Source organism: Platalea leucorodia (assembly GCF_965183815.1).
Source record: "Platalea leucorodia genome assembly, chromosome: 8".
Taxonomy (NCBI): domain Eukaryota; kingdom Metazoa; phylum Chordata; class Aves; order Pelecaniformes; family Threskiornithidae; genus Platalea; species Platalea leucorodia.
Window position 1 is genome coordinate 27,456,133 of NC_138830.1, and position 17,751 is coordinate 27,473,883.

A 17,751-nucleotide genomic window follows, 5' to 3' on the forward strand; every position below is an offset into this window, starting at 1 on the left:
AGATGCATCCTCAAGTCAAGCATCTTGAAGCACATCTTCAAGTGTCTGAGTAGGCGCGGGGTGTTTGGTTTAAAAAAAAAAAAAAAAAAAAGAAAAAACACAACAGAAAAACAACACCCACACACATCCCCAGCACCTTCAAGATAGCTTCCAGCACTAGTTAGGTTAATGTCTGGGGTGAAGTTTCCAGATCTACAAAAGATAACACTGCTTCACAAAGTGCTACAGCAGAAGAAATGGGAGGTTTTTTTATCAGCTAACTTACCATTTCAAGGATCTCACGGAAAGAGGACGAACAAGTGAAACACATCAATCAGATGGCTGGCAGGATAATGCCTTTCCTACATACACATGCAGCCTCCATAGTCAAGTCCAAGAACCTAAAAAGCACCTGATAAAGGGAATTCTTGGCTGTGAAACTATCACAAACCTCAATCCTTTCGTATTTCTCTCTTCCTGGCTTCAAGAAAACAAGCACCTCGAAGGATGAGGTGCAAACATGGCCAGGGATTCAGAGGAATAAGTCAGAATGACCAAATGAAATGGGAAATAAACCCCTTGAGAACAGACTCCAGCCTCTGTAGTCTTCTGAAGAAAGTAATGATAACAAGCTTCTATGTCTAAAATCTAAAGACCCCTGGATGCATCAAGGAATTGTACCATATTTCAGTGCCTTATGAAAAGAGACTCTAAAAAAAATGGAAATAATTAAGGCAGTTGCAACAGTTTTTCTACTGTTCTATACCAAATCTCTTGCAAAAAAAAAAAAGTTGCTTTCCAGGCAGAGAAAAAGAAAAGTGATCCCCAGATAATCCAGCCAGGCTCCTCAAAGACACACTGATTTTGTATCAGGCAGTACAGGTTGCAGGGCGTATAAGGAAGCCACAAAGTTAATATCTGTACAATTTCTCCTTCTGCTTCAGAAACAGGATTTAAACATCCTCTTTGGACAAAACCACCCTGTTCCTAGCACCAGCAAAGCAGTCTGGTGGCAAACCTCCTTGTCACAGAGATGCAGACTTCCCTACCACAGAGTTTTAGGGATGCTTAAGTTCAGATGGAGACTGGATAAACTCATATAAGATAAACAACACTGAGATTTAGTAAACACAGAGACCACATCTGGTTCAGGAAATACACTGAGCTGCATATGTCTGGAAGCTGAGCATATGTGATGCTTCTTCACCTTATTCTCTTCACAACATGTCTTCTTTTGCCTGTTGCTAGAGACAGACTATTGAGTTAAACAAGCCCTTGCCTGATTCAGCATAGCTGTTCTTACACAAACTCAGGTGGAGACAGAGGAGTTGACTGAGCACTCAAGGCAAAAGAGGAGAGATTAGTATCAGACCTATGACTGTACTAGAAACATGAATACCTTCACTATGGCAAGTCTGGTACTACAAGGTTGACCATAGTCACTAGCACAAAATAAATTGCAAAGGCAAGAAACAGTAAAGATGTGATACAACATCAAAAGTAGCAAAATGTTTATCCACTTAAGACATTACGGGTGCCCTAAGATCCTGGAAGAGGACTCCAAGCTGTTATTCTTCACAAATAAAGCCCAGGAAGGTTTAAGCATCGCATGCAACGATGATCTTTGCCTAGTTTCTTCACTACAGGAAAGCACTCTTCCTTCCTTTCACAGGAGATAATAAAGCAAAAGCAGTTCACAAGAGAAAGCCACAGGCAGGCAAGAGTCAAAACAGAATGAAGGCACTGACTCATCTCGTGTCTCTGAGGTAGTGGAGGTGGAAAGTTGCATACACTTTTCCAGCAGAAACAAAACCGGTTGTCCTTTTCTGTTTCTTACAGCGAGTGATAGCAACATTTGTAGTGCTCCCCTTACAGCGTGAGCAAGCATGAATGCACACTGATTACTGATAGCAGACACACAACTAGCAGAGCCAAAAGGCTGGTGATATGGGAGATTTCATCAGCATATAAAGCAAACATCCTGTACAAGAAGAACAGAATCAGATTTGTTTTAACAGTAGCATGGCTTATGGCAGCTTTAAAAGTATGTGAAACAACAGCCTGAGAAACTTCTCTCCACTTACCCCCCTCTCTGTCACGGTTCGTCAGTATTTCAGTTGTGCTCAGCCACTGAAATGGTCTGAATTAAAAGATAACCTTGCAAAAGGTCCAAACACATGATCTTAGCAATTCAATTTAAGGCTGCCTGTGGGGCCGTGGTACTCAACTCCCAGATGTACTGACAGCACATAGTACCAGACAGGACAGATTTAAGCCACCTTTGCCCTGGTTGCGTTGCCACCCTCCTCCACTGCGTTCTATGAGGCGCACTGTCCAGGTACGGGAACAAGATGTGCCCATTCAACAGTACCCAGTAGCAGGACATGTGCGACTCCAGCAGAAACCAAGTAGACCACTGTGTGAGCAGCATACTGCATTAAAACAGATCCTACCAAGCTACAGAAGATTAGCAGCTAGTTAAGGAAAACTGTGGTGTACAAAGTCAGTTATTCAGCAAGTATTACGTAGATGAGCCTGACCTGAAAGTGCACACTGGGACACAGCTAATAGTGATAACAGAACATATGAAAAATGCTTGCAGAGAGGATAAAACTGCACATATAAGCGCGCTGTTCACCATTCTGTTTCTGCACTTGGCTTTTTTGTGGCTAATAAATCTAGAACAACATGCTTATTATAAATAGAATGCCACTTCTGAAAAAATGCCTGGCACATGAGGAACAGACTTTCTAAGTGTAGATGTTGCACAAAGTATTGAATGCAAAGTCAATAGATGTCAATAAACCCTTCCATTTAAGAACTGAATGGAGCAGCTGTATCATTTGTATTTCATTAATTCCTTAAAAACCTCTGAATGAGGACCTCAATCCACTGGATACTGTAATCATAACAGCCAAAAGTCTCTAACCTGAAAAACAGACAAGCCTGAATTTAAGTAAAAAAATACAAGACACAAGCAAGAGGGTAAAAAGCAGCAAACCCCGTCATTCTAATTGTCATTACAAAAAAAAAAACCACAACAATATAAGCAGCGAATTCTTGAAATTACAGCATGACTGGAGTTTAGGACCTATGATCATAGCCATAATACTGTGTGGGAAGAGCAAAATAACTGTAGTTCAACTACTGCTGTTCAGGTATGAGAACTTTCCACTTTCACACCATTGACACACTTTCCAACAGCAGCAAAGACAGATTACAAAGGGGAAAGAGGGTGGGAGGGGAAAGAGTTCTAATCAGAAGCAAAGTACCCTTCATAAGGGTCTTAAACAAAAAGGAGAACAGCTACAAAACAAGGTGTCTGTAAGCTTACAGCCCATTCCAGGACTATTTAAATCTCTCCTCGGCTGAGGCTCTTATTGATGAATGTTGACATTCCAGTCCTGCCAGCACAAAGCACAGGGCTTAACTGCACACCACAGGGAGCTCCCAGGAAAACAAGTCAATTAGAAAAAAGGTCACGTGCAAGTACTTGGTTTCTTTAGGGAATACAACTTCAGAACTACATAAAATGTTGTGGATTTATGTCTCCACACAAGACACATACAGTATTAGTGTGGCAGTTGCAGACTGCAAATGTTTTTTAACAGTAACACCGAGTTGTATTTCAGCACAGTCATAAAAATTGTAAACAAAAAAAAAAATCAAAGCAACTTCCACACAGTAATCATTTTCACATCAGCTAAGTGCAATCATTGTCAGCAAGACTTGGGGTGACTGTTGAGAAAATATTTACTGAGTGTTATGTTGTAGTTTTAAATACTGATAAGGGAAGTCACGTTTAGAGTTTTAACAATAATCTTCCTACCAGCAGTTCATGTGTTCTTCCCTTTGCCAATCAGACAGATTCCCTCTCGCGCTCCCAAATGCTGGAACACGATTCTGTGATTTGTGCCTCAGTGAGGAAACTTAATTAACAAATCTAATCGTACATGCAAATTCTTCCCTGAAGTTACTGTTGTGCAAGTCACTTCAAGACAGTTATCTTGTTTTGGTAAAGGTGAAGCCCGCATTTGTTGCAGCAGCAGCAGCAGCTTTGTTGCATACAATGATGTAAAGTTCATGAAAAACACCAGATAACCTTTTGAACCCAGGAATTTTGCAATGCAATAAAGAAAAATGTTTTCCAGCCGCTAAGTGAAGCAGTTCCTTTAGTGAACAAACTTCGAAGAAATTCCAAGTCCTTTTCATTGTAAGTTGAAAAAACAGAACTGCATTTAAAGCTCGCTACTTGCAAGCAACATATTAGTTTTTTTAAGTTAGACATCAACACTCCTACACTGAACTTTTCATAAATAACTATTAAAAACAAAAGTCCTGAATTACAAGAATATGACATGTATAATTATGAAAAAATATACAATTTTGTCCTGGCAGAAGCCCTGATTTGTTTGCTGAGATATAGAAACTCTGGGAAGACTCATCATGCCTAAAGCCCAAGACTAATTGCTCATGGAAAGAAAAGGGGAAGATCGGAAGAAACAAGCAGCAATCAATATCAATGAAAGAGGAAAAGCTCAGCAATTTACAATTTCAAATGTATCGAGAATGAAAAATGAATGGGCTTAGGTGGAGAAATGTGTCCTTTACAGCTTAGCAGAAAGTAAGAATGACAGAGTAGCCTAACAAGCACAGCATATGATTCATACAAATTAAGAGAAAAAGATCAAATGAGGATGAAAACAAAAATAAGTGAAAAAGGTGAATTTTACAACGAGGTTCTTGAGCTAGTATTTCTTATCATATCTTAAAAATGAAGTACGAAAAAATAGGAATATATGCAGTAGAAGCTTTCAAACCATCTTAATAATACTGCATAAATTTTAAGTTCTGTTCCCTGAAGTGTAGTGAATCAAACTTTATTGCCAAACAAAATTTCCATGCATACAAACAGATTCAATAATAGAATTACTGCACTAGAAGCCATATTCTGCCACATATAACCCTATGACCTCATTGAAACTAGTGGGGGCAATTAAAAAGCAACCCACTGCTCACTGCATGAGGATGACCTTCATTGCTAATGGCACAGCGCAAAAAAAAAAAGGAAAATTTGACAAAAGGAAGAAAAATAAAGGGTTTAGCATACATAGAAATGGTCAAGATATCTTGATACTGAAACTAGAGAGCACACTAGTGGTCATATGATCTCAAATCACCAAATTTTAAGCAGCATTCATTTCATTTGCAGAATTAAGCCTTAATGCATCTAAAAATATAGCTAATAAATGTATTCCTAGCAAAAGTGAAACATGGATGGTAGCAATGCAATATGCACACTAAAAGCACACAACAACAAAGCAACAGCTTTCAAATGCATAACAGAAATATAACAAGGTATAAGAGTGTCACCCCATATCTATATATGTGCACTTTTTTTTTTTTAAATTAAGCCCTGAGCATTTGGCAGAGACAGTGATAAATAAGGAGGGGAAGTGACAGGGAAATATGGAAATAGCCTTACAAAAGTTTAAATGTATGTGCCTTAGCTGGGAAGCAACCACAAAAGGACAGATGACAATCTACAAATATCTGAAATACGTAAGCCAAGAAGAAAGCAGGATTAAGGAATGAGAACAGAAATGAGATAACAAATTAAGTCAGAGCAAAATTCTGGTCAAGCATTTAATTATATATGGAAGTGATTTCTGAAGATGTTCTTGAAAATATCATCAGTTAAGGACATTTAGAATTTAATTAGAAAGGACCCTAAGAAAAACCTCACCTAAGCACCTGCAAAGACAGAGGTTACATGATCAATCACTCCTGATGATACTTCCAAGTTATTAGCTTCTTAGTATTCTAAATGTAACCCATCATATTTATATATAAACCCCGAAAATAGTGTTCACAGCAGTATGCACATTGAAAGGGAACTGCTAAGATAAATTCTAGATTTAACCATTTGTTTTGAATGTAGTGATAGGACTTGAGAACATTTTCTCAATTCATCTGCAAATGTTTGAAGTGATCCAGGATGAGACATCAACTATAGTGATGCACTAAAATTGGCAAGACTCAAATTTCTCCCAAATTCAATTATGTCTTTCCATTAACCTTCTCCTGTTTATTCTCAGGATGTTAATAAATAAAAATAACTTTTCAGAACACTGGACACCACCTACTAAAATCTTAATGTTTTAAATACATTTGTGGATTCTTCTCCCCTTTCCCTATAAATTGGTTTTATACCTTTAATAAGCTTATTTCTAACAATTCTGAACCAAAGAATTTCCTATTCCACCTCAAAACTACCTTTCCCTTTTGCTTTCCACACCCACCAATCTGACAAAGGCATGTAACACAGGTATCAGATGTGCACTAAGTTGCGCAGAACAATCACTAAACACAACATTCATTCTCTACCACCACCTTATTGGAAAGGTTTCAAAGCTTTAAGGGAAAAGAAACTGGGCATGAGAAAATCTGGCTATAACCAAGCTCCATCTAACATCTTTCAGAAGCTTTAACCTGGATCACCTGCACACATTGCAGTGCATCCCACTAACAGCTCACCTCGACCTCTAGAGGAACTTCGACCTCGAGGAGCCCCTACCACCGTTCCTCCTCCACGTCCCGTCAACCGCAGGACAGCAGCACTGTTTACAGACATCGAGAAATTTCTCTGCCAAGAAGAAGAAAGAGCCATGGTGAGATTCTATTAAAAAAAACAAAACCAGAAACACTTAACCATTATCCTAAATTTAGCTTAATACCAGCTTTGCTTTCCTTACGTTCATTGCAAATTCTCTACAACTGACTAACACTAACAAGGAAAAAGATTCCCTGGAGACATGAGTAGCTGAAGCAGTCTATAAAAGGATCTTGGACAATATTAGCACTTCCAAGTTACTTACCTGAAATTGCCACGCTCTAGAAGTAGCAAGTGAGCACCTACTCCTTTATCAGATGATTCCAGCACAGAAGTGACTAGAACATCAGCAGCTTTAAACACAGCCATTCAGTTGCAAAAAGAGATTGGCACCTGCCTATACCTGACACCATTAATATAAATTCTAAACTTACTTCTTAAACAAAGCAGAAACACGTAAAGAGCAACAGAACTTGAATAAAATTATATTTACCAATCTCCTTTGCAGAAATAAGTCTTTTTTTCCCCTCTATCATAGGAGCAACATGCTTTAGGGAAAACTAAGTGTGTTTAAGGCTTTTGGAATTTAAATTATATTCATTTTAGTAAGACAAACACCAGTAAAATTCAACTTTATTTTAATATGAAATAATTGCTAAAGAGAAAGCTATTTCGATAAAGAATGGATAATTATAATAAACTCTGGCTCCATTCTCTGAGCACAAATAGTTGGAAAACTGGGCCAAAGAATTCAGGAGCATGTTCAGAAACATTAACAAGCACACCTGAATTCACACACACTTTCTGAATGCAAGTTTTAAATAATTAGAATGCAAAGGACTCCAAACAGCTGTTACGTCAGGCTTCTTGATAGGAACTTAAAGGAGGCAAATTGCTTACATGAACTCATCTGAATTACTATGACTTTGAAGGTCTTCAGAGAACAATGAGACAAGCAATTATATACTATTAAAAATCTAAATGTCTAACATCAAAGCCAACAGACATCTGAAGGAGTTTTAACCCATTTCAGAAACAAGCCTAACTGCTCTATATGTTCTTCCTACAAAGCAGATCCTCCTTCAAGAAAGAACTGCTAACTAAGTAGACTTGAGGGGAAAAAAAGAATCCAGCCATGCATGGTGAAATAGCAAGGTCAGCCTCCAGTAAATCTGATTCTATTTTCCTAGCTAGCTCTTGAAGTATACAGCAACCATTTCAACAGCAAGTCAAAATGAACCACTTACATTTGCCTCTAAGCAAATCACCTTTCCTGCTGTCAATACTTCTGCTTTTTTGTGAAGCAGTGAAATATTTTACTACAGAAACAACTTTAAGCTATTGATCAGATTCACTGTCTTGCATAGGAGATTCCTTAATTTTTGATGCCTTATTTTTCCAATAAGAACAAAATAGTAATCTTACTTCCTTTTCCAATTTTTTTTTTTTTTTTTTTTTTTTACTTCTCTGCCTAAACTCTAAACAAATGTAGAGCTTGCTGTGGTGAAGATGCAATCCATGTAATGTGCATAGTGGTAATAATCCACATGGTAAGATCACAATAAGTAACAAGAAAGCAAAGTAAAAAAAGCAAAAAAAACCCTACTATTGATTAGTATATTACTTCAGTGTCCATCCCTGACAATGCACACCAAAGAGCAAAGCTGTCCCAAAACAGGGGCTCAATTAATCCTTTAGTAGCAAATGGAACACTTCCCAAGAAACAGACGTCAAACATAACCAATGAGGACACAAAAACCTCCATCATATTTAGCAAGAGCTTGAGACTCCCTTACTCCACAAGCAGATAAGATTAAGGCAACTGAATTCTTTCCTAATGCAACTAGGAATAAGGGGCAGGGGTGGGGGAGGCAAAGGAATATATGCTGCATATTGCTAGTGGTCAGTGCTGGAATCCTCTGTTAAAGCTATCTGGAGAAACCTTCTTTTCTTCAAAAGACAGCTCCCTGGAAAGAGATCTTAGACAAATCTATGGTGTCATATAACAAAACTTACTACAAGGTGAATCAGTTGAGCTCTAAGTTAACCCAGCATTCTTATCACCAGGAAAGTAACATTCTACATAAAAAGGATAAAAAGGACCAGCAATTCCATCCAAAGTATATCCATGTCCTGTAATAAGGAATACTGTAGCCATGAGTACCTGACTAGTTAAATTTCACAGGACTAAACAAATTTAAGCTTAAATTCATATAGCTGACATTATCTATCATCCACCTCTAGATAACGCATCTTTAAATCAGCTTGAGAGAAGTTCTTCCTGGACATATTACACATACAACTACAATGCTATCAGGTGCATAACTCCCAGGTTGCAAGCAAGAATTGCTCTGAATCCAAGCCTAGAGTAAGCCTGACGGGTTCAGTTTCAACTGAACACTACCCCAAAAGTACATGTGTTCTGATCAGCCTGTCCTCTACAGGACTCCCAAATCTCCATCCCTCAAGTTCTGAGAGGATAATACTACCCTCAGCATTCACGGAAGGGGGCCAAAGGTGTTTTAAACTCTCTTTTATCAACCTTAGGTGAAAGAGCCTTCCTGCACCATGACTAGCAGCAAAGCCATTAATAGTCACCTCAAGATCACTTCTGAACACGATTCTTGATGATGAACAATGTTTATTATGTCATGGGAAACAAACACCAGGAATTTTTGGTAGCTTAAATAATGCCATTCCCTTGGTATCTCAAATCAGTCATGAAGGGGGGAATAAAGATCTTCAGATAAGAAAAATCAGATTGTTAACATCCTCTGGGTCCCCAGAAAGCATTAAAGGAAAGACTTTCTTAAAAAAGAAATATGGACCTCTTCTTTCAGATTAAGATTTTTGTGGAGATTGTAGAGAACTGTTAAGCCAACCATGAAGACTCCTGTATGATTACAGGTGAAAATGAGCAGAAAAAAAAAAACAGTGACACAGTGCACACCAACTCCTCAGAAGTTTTCAAGACTGATGAAACACTGGGCACTGCAGCAGAGGACCACCTATCCCTCAAGCTCAGCAGCACTTATGATCGCATCTGTACCAAGAGGCTACTCAGCACATCTTCAATACCATAGCCTTAAACTATTATTATTCCCCTTGGACGGTATCTTGACAATCCCCAGACGTCAACGGCCCCTTTAACCGTAAAAGGCTTCTAGTTTACTCTCTGAAGGACTCCGCTATGTATCAGCAAAAAAATAAGTCCAAAGGTATTTAACACCAAGGTTCTATATTTTGGTGTGTTACTGTATGTCTGGGTGACCGTTTCCTGGGCTTGCTGCCTGAATCCCTCCTGTTCCCACCAGAGAATGGGAGCTGGGCTAAGATTTCCCATAAAAGCATATTCTCCATCTCAGTTGCCTTTTAAGACTATGACATGAAGTTCCTAGAGTGTATTTATGTAAACTTAAATATGACTGCTGGTTAAAAGCTAAACTATTAGCATCTTATGTCAAAGGACAGTATCCTAAAAAGACACAAGAAATATAAATCAACTCTGAGAAGGAAGGAATTCCAGAAGAGGTGAAGAGGATATGCCAGAATACCCAGGCAAAAAAAGATGATGAAAAATTCAAGAATATAATAGCATGGGGCAAAGGAAGAAGGATGCTCTGAAATCTTAAGAAACTAACACTAACACTCCCCACCCCTGCAAAAATCAAATTATACTCAAGTCAGTAAAAATACTCGGCTTTCTATTAGAAAAGTAACAAACAAAAAGATCAAACTTTTTGATTATGAAGTATTATGAAGTAAGAAAAGTGCTAAAAAACATGACAAACCAGAGAGCAACTACAAAATCAGAAGTTCTGACAGCCATAAAGAGAGAATCAATTCAGAGTCAAAAGTCAGAGGCATTTATCCAGAGGGGGACAGACAGTTTTCTCTGCTAGGAATTGAATTTAAAGCAAGGGCTTTCAAACTACTCAGATCAGTCACCCCTGAAATGGAATCTTTGTGGACTACCTGCTCTCACTCTTATCTTGTTCACCAATTAATTATATACCTATAGAGACTAAACAAGGAAATAATGAAGCAACTGCTTACAAAGTAGTTGAGAGTACTGCACCTTCCTAAGAAATGTTAACAGTCAAAAAACTTAAACGCTTCTCCAAAGACCACAAAAGTGAAGTTACAGAACTTAGACACTTCTATTACAACAGAGAAGGTTGTCCAAAAACTGTAGAAGTTTCACTGATCTGAAAATGCTGTGTACTTAAAAAATAGGTAATACTTCCCACATGATCCTAGATTTAACAAGTTGACTGTGTGCCATAAACAGAACATTGTACGAAAAATATTTGTTCAAATTTAAGTAATAATTGAGCATGAATGGAATTTAAACTTTATGCTAACACAGCATGCTTTCATAATTTCTTTCCCTGAAATCTACTAATCTCAAATTTTGTTTTTTTAATGGAGGTGTACTCTTTATTTTGTCTTTACACTAATGACAATTTAAAGTGCTTTTTTTAAAAACAAAAAAAATGATACAAACCTGTTCTTCTTCTGTAAAAGGTACAAGTGCCAGTGGTGGCAGGGGCTCCTCTTGTAAAATAGGCAGAAACTCCTTATCCAGAAGGTCTGAAGGTATCTGTATGAAAGGAAAATAGCGTACAAATATACACATGTATTTCCATTTCAGGGATGATGCCACACGCTTTGATTTACAAAAAAATTATCCTGCCAACTCTGTCTCCATCTACCCAGTACATCAGTACTTCCAAAAACATTTATTGGGGGCGGGTGTAACACCGCTGCAAATTTACACCCCCCAGAAAAAAATTCTTATAGAAAAATCACCCAAAGCATCCACCACCCACAACTGTAATATGTAAAGTATCAAGATCATACACATCTGAATTCAAACTTCCACACCACTGCAGCTCAAATCTGAACCAAGTGAAATTTCATCTGGTAAATTAAAAAAAGTATTGCTCTAACTTCAATGCACTTTTATAGCTGTATTTTTTTATATATATTAACAAAGCTACCATATATAGCACAGAGGTTGTATTTGATTTAAAGTCAGCATTCTCAATTTACAACCAACAAGGAGAGTAAAACAAAAGTAAAGTGAAACTACAGGTATGGATTTATTAAGTAGAGAACACTGATGATTTAAATCAAAATAAATTTTGACACTAATTTTTAATCAGTCCATCAGCAGATGTGACCTTGAGCATGTGCTGCAATTACAGCTCTAATTATGCCAACAGAGAACTGTTTCAAAAATATCTAGTTCATAATACTAAAGACTTCTCCCAATCTTAATTGAAGCAAAGCAACCTACGGTTTTACTTTTTTTCATTTGGGTATACCCTAGCAGAAGTCTTCCTGCTTTCAATCAGAGTATCTTTTAATCAGAGATGCAACTTTGCCTAATCTTCGGCCAGCAAAGATTGAAGATGACACAGTAAAAAAGGACTAGGGTACAAGATACAGCTTAAAAACATCACATCTAGTAGTTGACTAGAAACAGTGTCAGGAGTCCTCTCAGTCTCAATAACTAGAATTACTCAACACCATGGAAACACATGTATATCAAAAGCAAGACATAATAATAATGATCTTCTGGCAAACACACAGAGAGAAAGTATTCTTTTGGACCATTCATAACCACCAGAGAGCTTCCTGTAACACAGGGTATTAATAGGCTGTTCTGAATCAGTTGCAACTGTAGAGGTCTTATCATCTGATAGAACGTACACAAATTGCAAAAAACAATGACCTCTGACAGGCTGACTTATTCAAGTATAACATCAAGGTTTAAATCACATACAGCAGGATAATTCTGCATGTTAAAACATGGCTTTAAGCTATAACACATTTAACAGCTTTAGCAAAATCTTGGACATCCAATGCCCTTGAATCCATGTATAAGCAACGCAGGGCTCCCAGCACTGTATGAAAATGTCAGTGCAGCCACGGTAGGGTAAGAACATGGAGGTATGTGTGCACATCTATATACAAAGCTAAAGGCACAACCTGACGTAATTTCTTGCAGTCCCTCCCTGACTTGAGACTAAGGCTCTCGGAGGGATTCAGACTTCCAAGTCTATACGTGTCTGCTGCAACAATAAACCAACCTCTGCCACCATCTACAGAAAAGCCTAATGTTTACAAATGCAGAATGTATGAATCATTTGCCTGAAACACTCTCTGAAATGTAACTTTTGTATCACTGAGAACCTTCATTTGAAATTAAGCCAGAGGGAAGTTCTTGACTGCTGCTCTTTTGCATTACATGTGCTAGGCTGTATTTCTGTCCTGAGTCCCAGAGAAGTGGGGACTGCTCTCATTGGGCTGGTTACCTGCTAAAGTGAACTGCCTTAAGTCAGGATAAATGGGAAGGCTCTTGCCTTTTTTAGATGATCTGCTAATATGATTCATTGCCTGAATTTCAAGCTGAATCAAATAACTATTTTACATTATATTAAATAAAATCCTACTGAGGCAAGCAAATCTGCACAGCTGCAAGGAGACTTTAACCCTCAATCATCTGTGGCAGTGGGACTGAATATGGCAATCAGGTTTTTTTGTTCTCGGGGGTACAGGAAGTTGCCCCTAAAATGGCAAAAAGAATGAATCAGACACAATGAACGTAGTAAGAGTGGGATCAAATAAGCACACACTCAAAAAAACCCTCACAATTAGACCTCTTCAGTTCTTTGCCAAGGGATACACAAATTCTTTGTCCATAACCACAAAATACAAATAACTATTCCTAATCACAAGACTGTCATTAGGAATACACACATCAGGCCTTCTTCCTTGTCCTGCTCACCTTATTATCCTTTAGAAAAAGTGCCAACATTTCTTCTCTCCCATAGCGATAGTCTGCTAGTTTGTACTTTGGCAAAGCTGGAGACAGAGGAGGCGATGTCACGCTCCCGCCACTAGACAGAGCTCGCAGCCTAAAATAAAGCAGAAAAGCAATGAAAACTGAGTTGAGGAAAATGTATCTTCACCTATGCTATCATCCCTCTGCACATTTAAAGATTTGACACAAATGGAATAAATCCAGTACTGAAAGTAAAGACATTAACAGTCTAACTTCAAAACTCTAACACTTGGTGCTTCAACAAGAAGAGTGAAAGAGCTTCCATCATTTTCCCCATAGACAGTAGAGAGAAAGAAAAAAAAATACTCCCACGAGCACATCAAGGAATTCAACTTATCCCCTGGAGAACTCTTATGTTGACTATACAGCAAGCTAGCTACACCCCTAAAGCCTTGACTAAGCTATTTATACTGGCTACACAAAATTCAGTTGTAAATCTTCCATAGATATTTATGACAACAGGTTCTTTTTGACAAGAAAATTCATACCACACTAGGGACAGTGCAGCAAACATTAAGGAAAAAATTTATTCAGATATTTTGTAAAGTTTAACAAACAGTATAGAACAGTAAATTTTGCAATGAGGTTTCTTCTTGTGTCTCTGGAATCTACTCTACTCCAAATTCCTTTTCCAGAACTTAAAATTAATGGCATTTTTCAGAGAGCACATACATCATTTAGCTTAGCGTCTCAATAAAAAAAAGATATACAAAATATAGCCACGCTTTACTTCAGAAACATTTCAAGCAGTAATCTAACTTATGGTAACAGATAAATATGCTATTAAGTTTGGTCATCCCACACAGGTAAGCTACTCAACTTCTTGCAGATAACATCTTACGGTTATATGACATTATTCCCAATACGCAGGTGGGTTAGTCTCATTCTATACAATCATTTCCTCAGCTACCCAAATATCCTGTATTTTTAAGTTTGAGGAATGTTTTACAAAAGGATGTGTGTCAAGAAACAAAACCCAGACCATTTTCCTACAGTCTCCGTGATATGCATCTTAGACAAGTAAAACAATGAGAACTTTTCTCAACAATTGCAAAATCCTTGGAAAGGAAGGTGCTCTAAACTAAAAGATTGATTCAGAGGCTACCTCTCACCTAATTACTGAAGCATGCTTTGATTTGTTTTATTGTTCTTTAAACAGAAAGGAAAAAGTAATTTGCAATTCAAATGTTTATCTTATTTTTTTAGTTTGGTGCCACCCAGTGGCAGTTTCTTTACATACCACTTCCAAACAAAAAATGCCTGGGGAGGCATTACTCAAAGGATTAGGTGGCTCAGTGGAATGTTCAACTCCAATCCAGATCAAACGTGACCGAGAGTTTCACTATTAAGTGATACAACAGCATACATGACAGACATGACTATACTACAACGCAAAAGAATAATTATAAATCTTAGAATTTTATTCCATTTTTCCTGTAAAATCTAGTAACTCACTGAAGTATAATATATACTTTCATACGTTATCTGTTTTTTAAACTAAATGGACACTGAAGTCCACTCACTATGACACAGCAATCAAGTTACTGTTAAAATATGTGCTTTTTTTAGAGTTGCCTTCCCCCTTCTCTTTTTTTAATATAACTTTGGCTTCTGTCCATCAATGAATCTAATCATGTCTATCTTACACTGAAGAGCACTCCAGCATAAGAGATCTGCCTGGTGGGTGTATTTATAGACAGTGATAAAGTAATTCTTTAACCTTCTTTCAATCTAACAAAATAGACTGAGCTCTCTCTTTGTTTCCCAGGCCACAAATCATGTCTGTCTTCTTTGTTGAATACTCTCCAATTTTTGTACACTGCGTATAAAAATGTGTCAGCAAAAGTAAATGCATTATTCCAGTAACAGTCTTACCACATGCTATGCAGCAATTATACTTCCTATAACCACTCCACACTCCCATTTACACACTTAAGGATCACATCACTCTTCAGAAACCACACCATCCAGAATTCTTGTTTGTAATCGCAGTCACCAACACTTTAAGAAGAAATTGGAACAAATACTGAACAATAATCACACCTGTGCAATTACTCTTTAGCAAAAGCCAGGACAACGCATGTCAGACAAGCTGGAAAACTATCAGCTGATACAAGATTATACAACGTCATGGATTCCCTTTAACACAATAGCTCGTTTTTCCTGACATTTTTCAGTGCGCACATGCAGGAGACTGACTTGGAACGCACACTTTTACCATATTCCATACAGATTTTTTTTTTTTTAAATACTGGGGAAAAAAAAGCTTGCTTAGCTATAGATTTAAGTCCAGTGAGGAGAGTGTAAGAACTTCTTATTAATATGTATCACATGGAAAGACCAAACAAGTAAGTCTTCACTTACTCTGTGTATACCTCCAAGAACATAAACATTATTCCTCCCTCAGATACTTGGTAGCCATGTGAACGTTATGCATTACCATAACATAAAACCCAACTCATTTCATACAAAATGCCAATTTACAAAATGAAGACTAATTTTATAATATTGCTTTAAGTCACAGGCCAGGGACTGAGGTGAAACAGTATGGAACAACAAAGACATTGTATCCCATTCAGTCTTATCATCAATTCAGTCCCAAAGGACAGAAATTCATAATGTTTTTTTTTAAATTTTAGACAAGGTTCTGGAGTCTCACAAGGCAGAAAAAACTCACCATTCAGGCCCAAAGTTAAGCGTCTGAGTTTCTGCTGCCATTTTTTCCTGTTCTATTCCTCTTTTTTAAAAAGCGTGAACCTGAAAAATAAAAAAGTTTACTATGAAAACAACTGGATTAATACATTCCTTCATAAATTTCTTTCCAATACAAAAGCACACCTGGTCATGCAAAGAAATGAAAAAATTGACTATGTGGATTTATTTTTTTTTTTTAAGGAATCCATTTCAGCTCTCCAACACAGAGTAATTTACTAATACAGGAGTAACTGCATCAAGATCTCTTCCCTAAATTCATCTTTTTAACAGCTCAAACAGGACACTGGATCAGGGCGTCTGAAGAAACAATTTGTACAAACACTCCCTTTTCAAATCAGTGATTACAGCAAGACAACCAAACACGGAGAATTTGATGCATAATCCTCTTCTGTAAGAACAGTAATGCTTAATTAACAGAATTGCAGCTTCCTGACAATTACAAGAGGATAAAAAAACCACTAGAATTACAGCAAGCAAGATTTGCGAGTTGAGTGGCAGAGTATTCAAGAAATTTCCACTGCTCACTCTTGAAAAATAAGCCTTCTAAAGACTGAGTACATCCAATGCTGTGACATGCTCCTAAATCTGCAGGCAGATGATGACAGTATTTCTCTCATTCTTGGTTTTATTAAGCAAAAAAATGCACAACTTAAGAATTCAGCTGCTTTCTTTCCTATTAGCCAAGGTCCTGCAGACACTAGTGAAGCTCATACCAAGTTCCTATGTATCAAGAGTGCATGGACAACAGCAGATGAAGCCATATTGAAGAGAAAGAACAAGACTAATGGAAGGCTATGAAGTTTCCTCTATCAGAGCCAAGTCCAGCCCATGCAGTTCTGGAGAAGTGTCTTTTGCAGTAAGAAAATACAGCTCCTCTTTCCTTCCAGCAACGGCAAAATTCTGATCTGCGGAGGAAGGGGTTTTGTTTTTTTAAAAATCAAACAAAAAAAGGATTTGAAGCATTACCTACAGAAAGAGGTTGATTAGCCTTCAAGAACCCATAAAGACAGATGGTAGGGAGGGAGCTTTGCCGTATCACAACTCTGTTCCTTAACAGACCCAAGGACTAAACAAGGAGCTTCATAAATTGGTCTATACTTTGCATGAAAAGGTGATGGAAAAGAAAAACAAAATGTGGGGAGATAGAAGTGGAAAGGGCATCAGTTACTGAAGAAAAGAAAAAGACAAAACCACACAAAGGAAACATTTTTCTTATATATATGCTACTGAAGTAATGATATTAGAGTTCAAAAAAAAAAATCAACAGCCTGAAAGCTAGAAAATGAAAGGAAAAAAAAACCCACACTAAAACTGCTTGAGCAGATTTTACCCAAATCTTTTGGGCATACGATTATAAATAGTTGTAAAACTCCATGCAGCCTAAACCTACCAGCCAATGTTTGGCTCATGTATTTTTACTACACGCCATATTAACTTTTTCCCATACACAATTTATATATAAATTGTAGTATTTTTATTTTCACAATAACCCTATATAATGAAATAGGATTATCCCCACTACATGCACCAGAAGCTAATACAAAAATATCCAGCCAGTCTCACAGGCCTAGTTTGAGATGATTTTGGTCTG

At 37.5% G+C, this 17,751-nt stretch overlaps 1 protein-coding gene across 3 annotated transcripts in view; it reads right to left on the bottom strand.

Annotated features, from left to right (window-relative positions):
- The window catches only part of GIGYF2 (GRB10 interacting GYF protein 2), a 78,017-nt gene that overhangs the window by 48,844 nt on the left and 11,422 nt on the right, over positions 1-17,751 (bottom strand). For all 3 annotated transcript variants that reach the window (XM_082320519.1, XM_082320518.1, XM_082320517.1), the window contains exons 2-5: positions 16,123-16,202; positions 13,389-13,518; positions 11,100-11,195; positions 6,517-6,625 (exon numbers count right to left, since the gene is read on the bottom strand). In XM_082320519.1, the coding sequence (XP_082176645.1) occupies positions 6,517-6,625; positions 11,100-11,195; positions 13,389-13,518; positions 16,123-16,163 (376 nt within the window). In that variant the 5' untranslated portion in view covers positions 16,164-16,202. The remainder of the gene's footprint in view (positions 1-6,516; positions 6,626-11,099; positions 11,196-13,388; positions 13,519-16,122; positions 16,203-17,751) is intronic.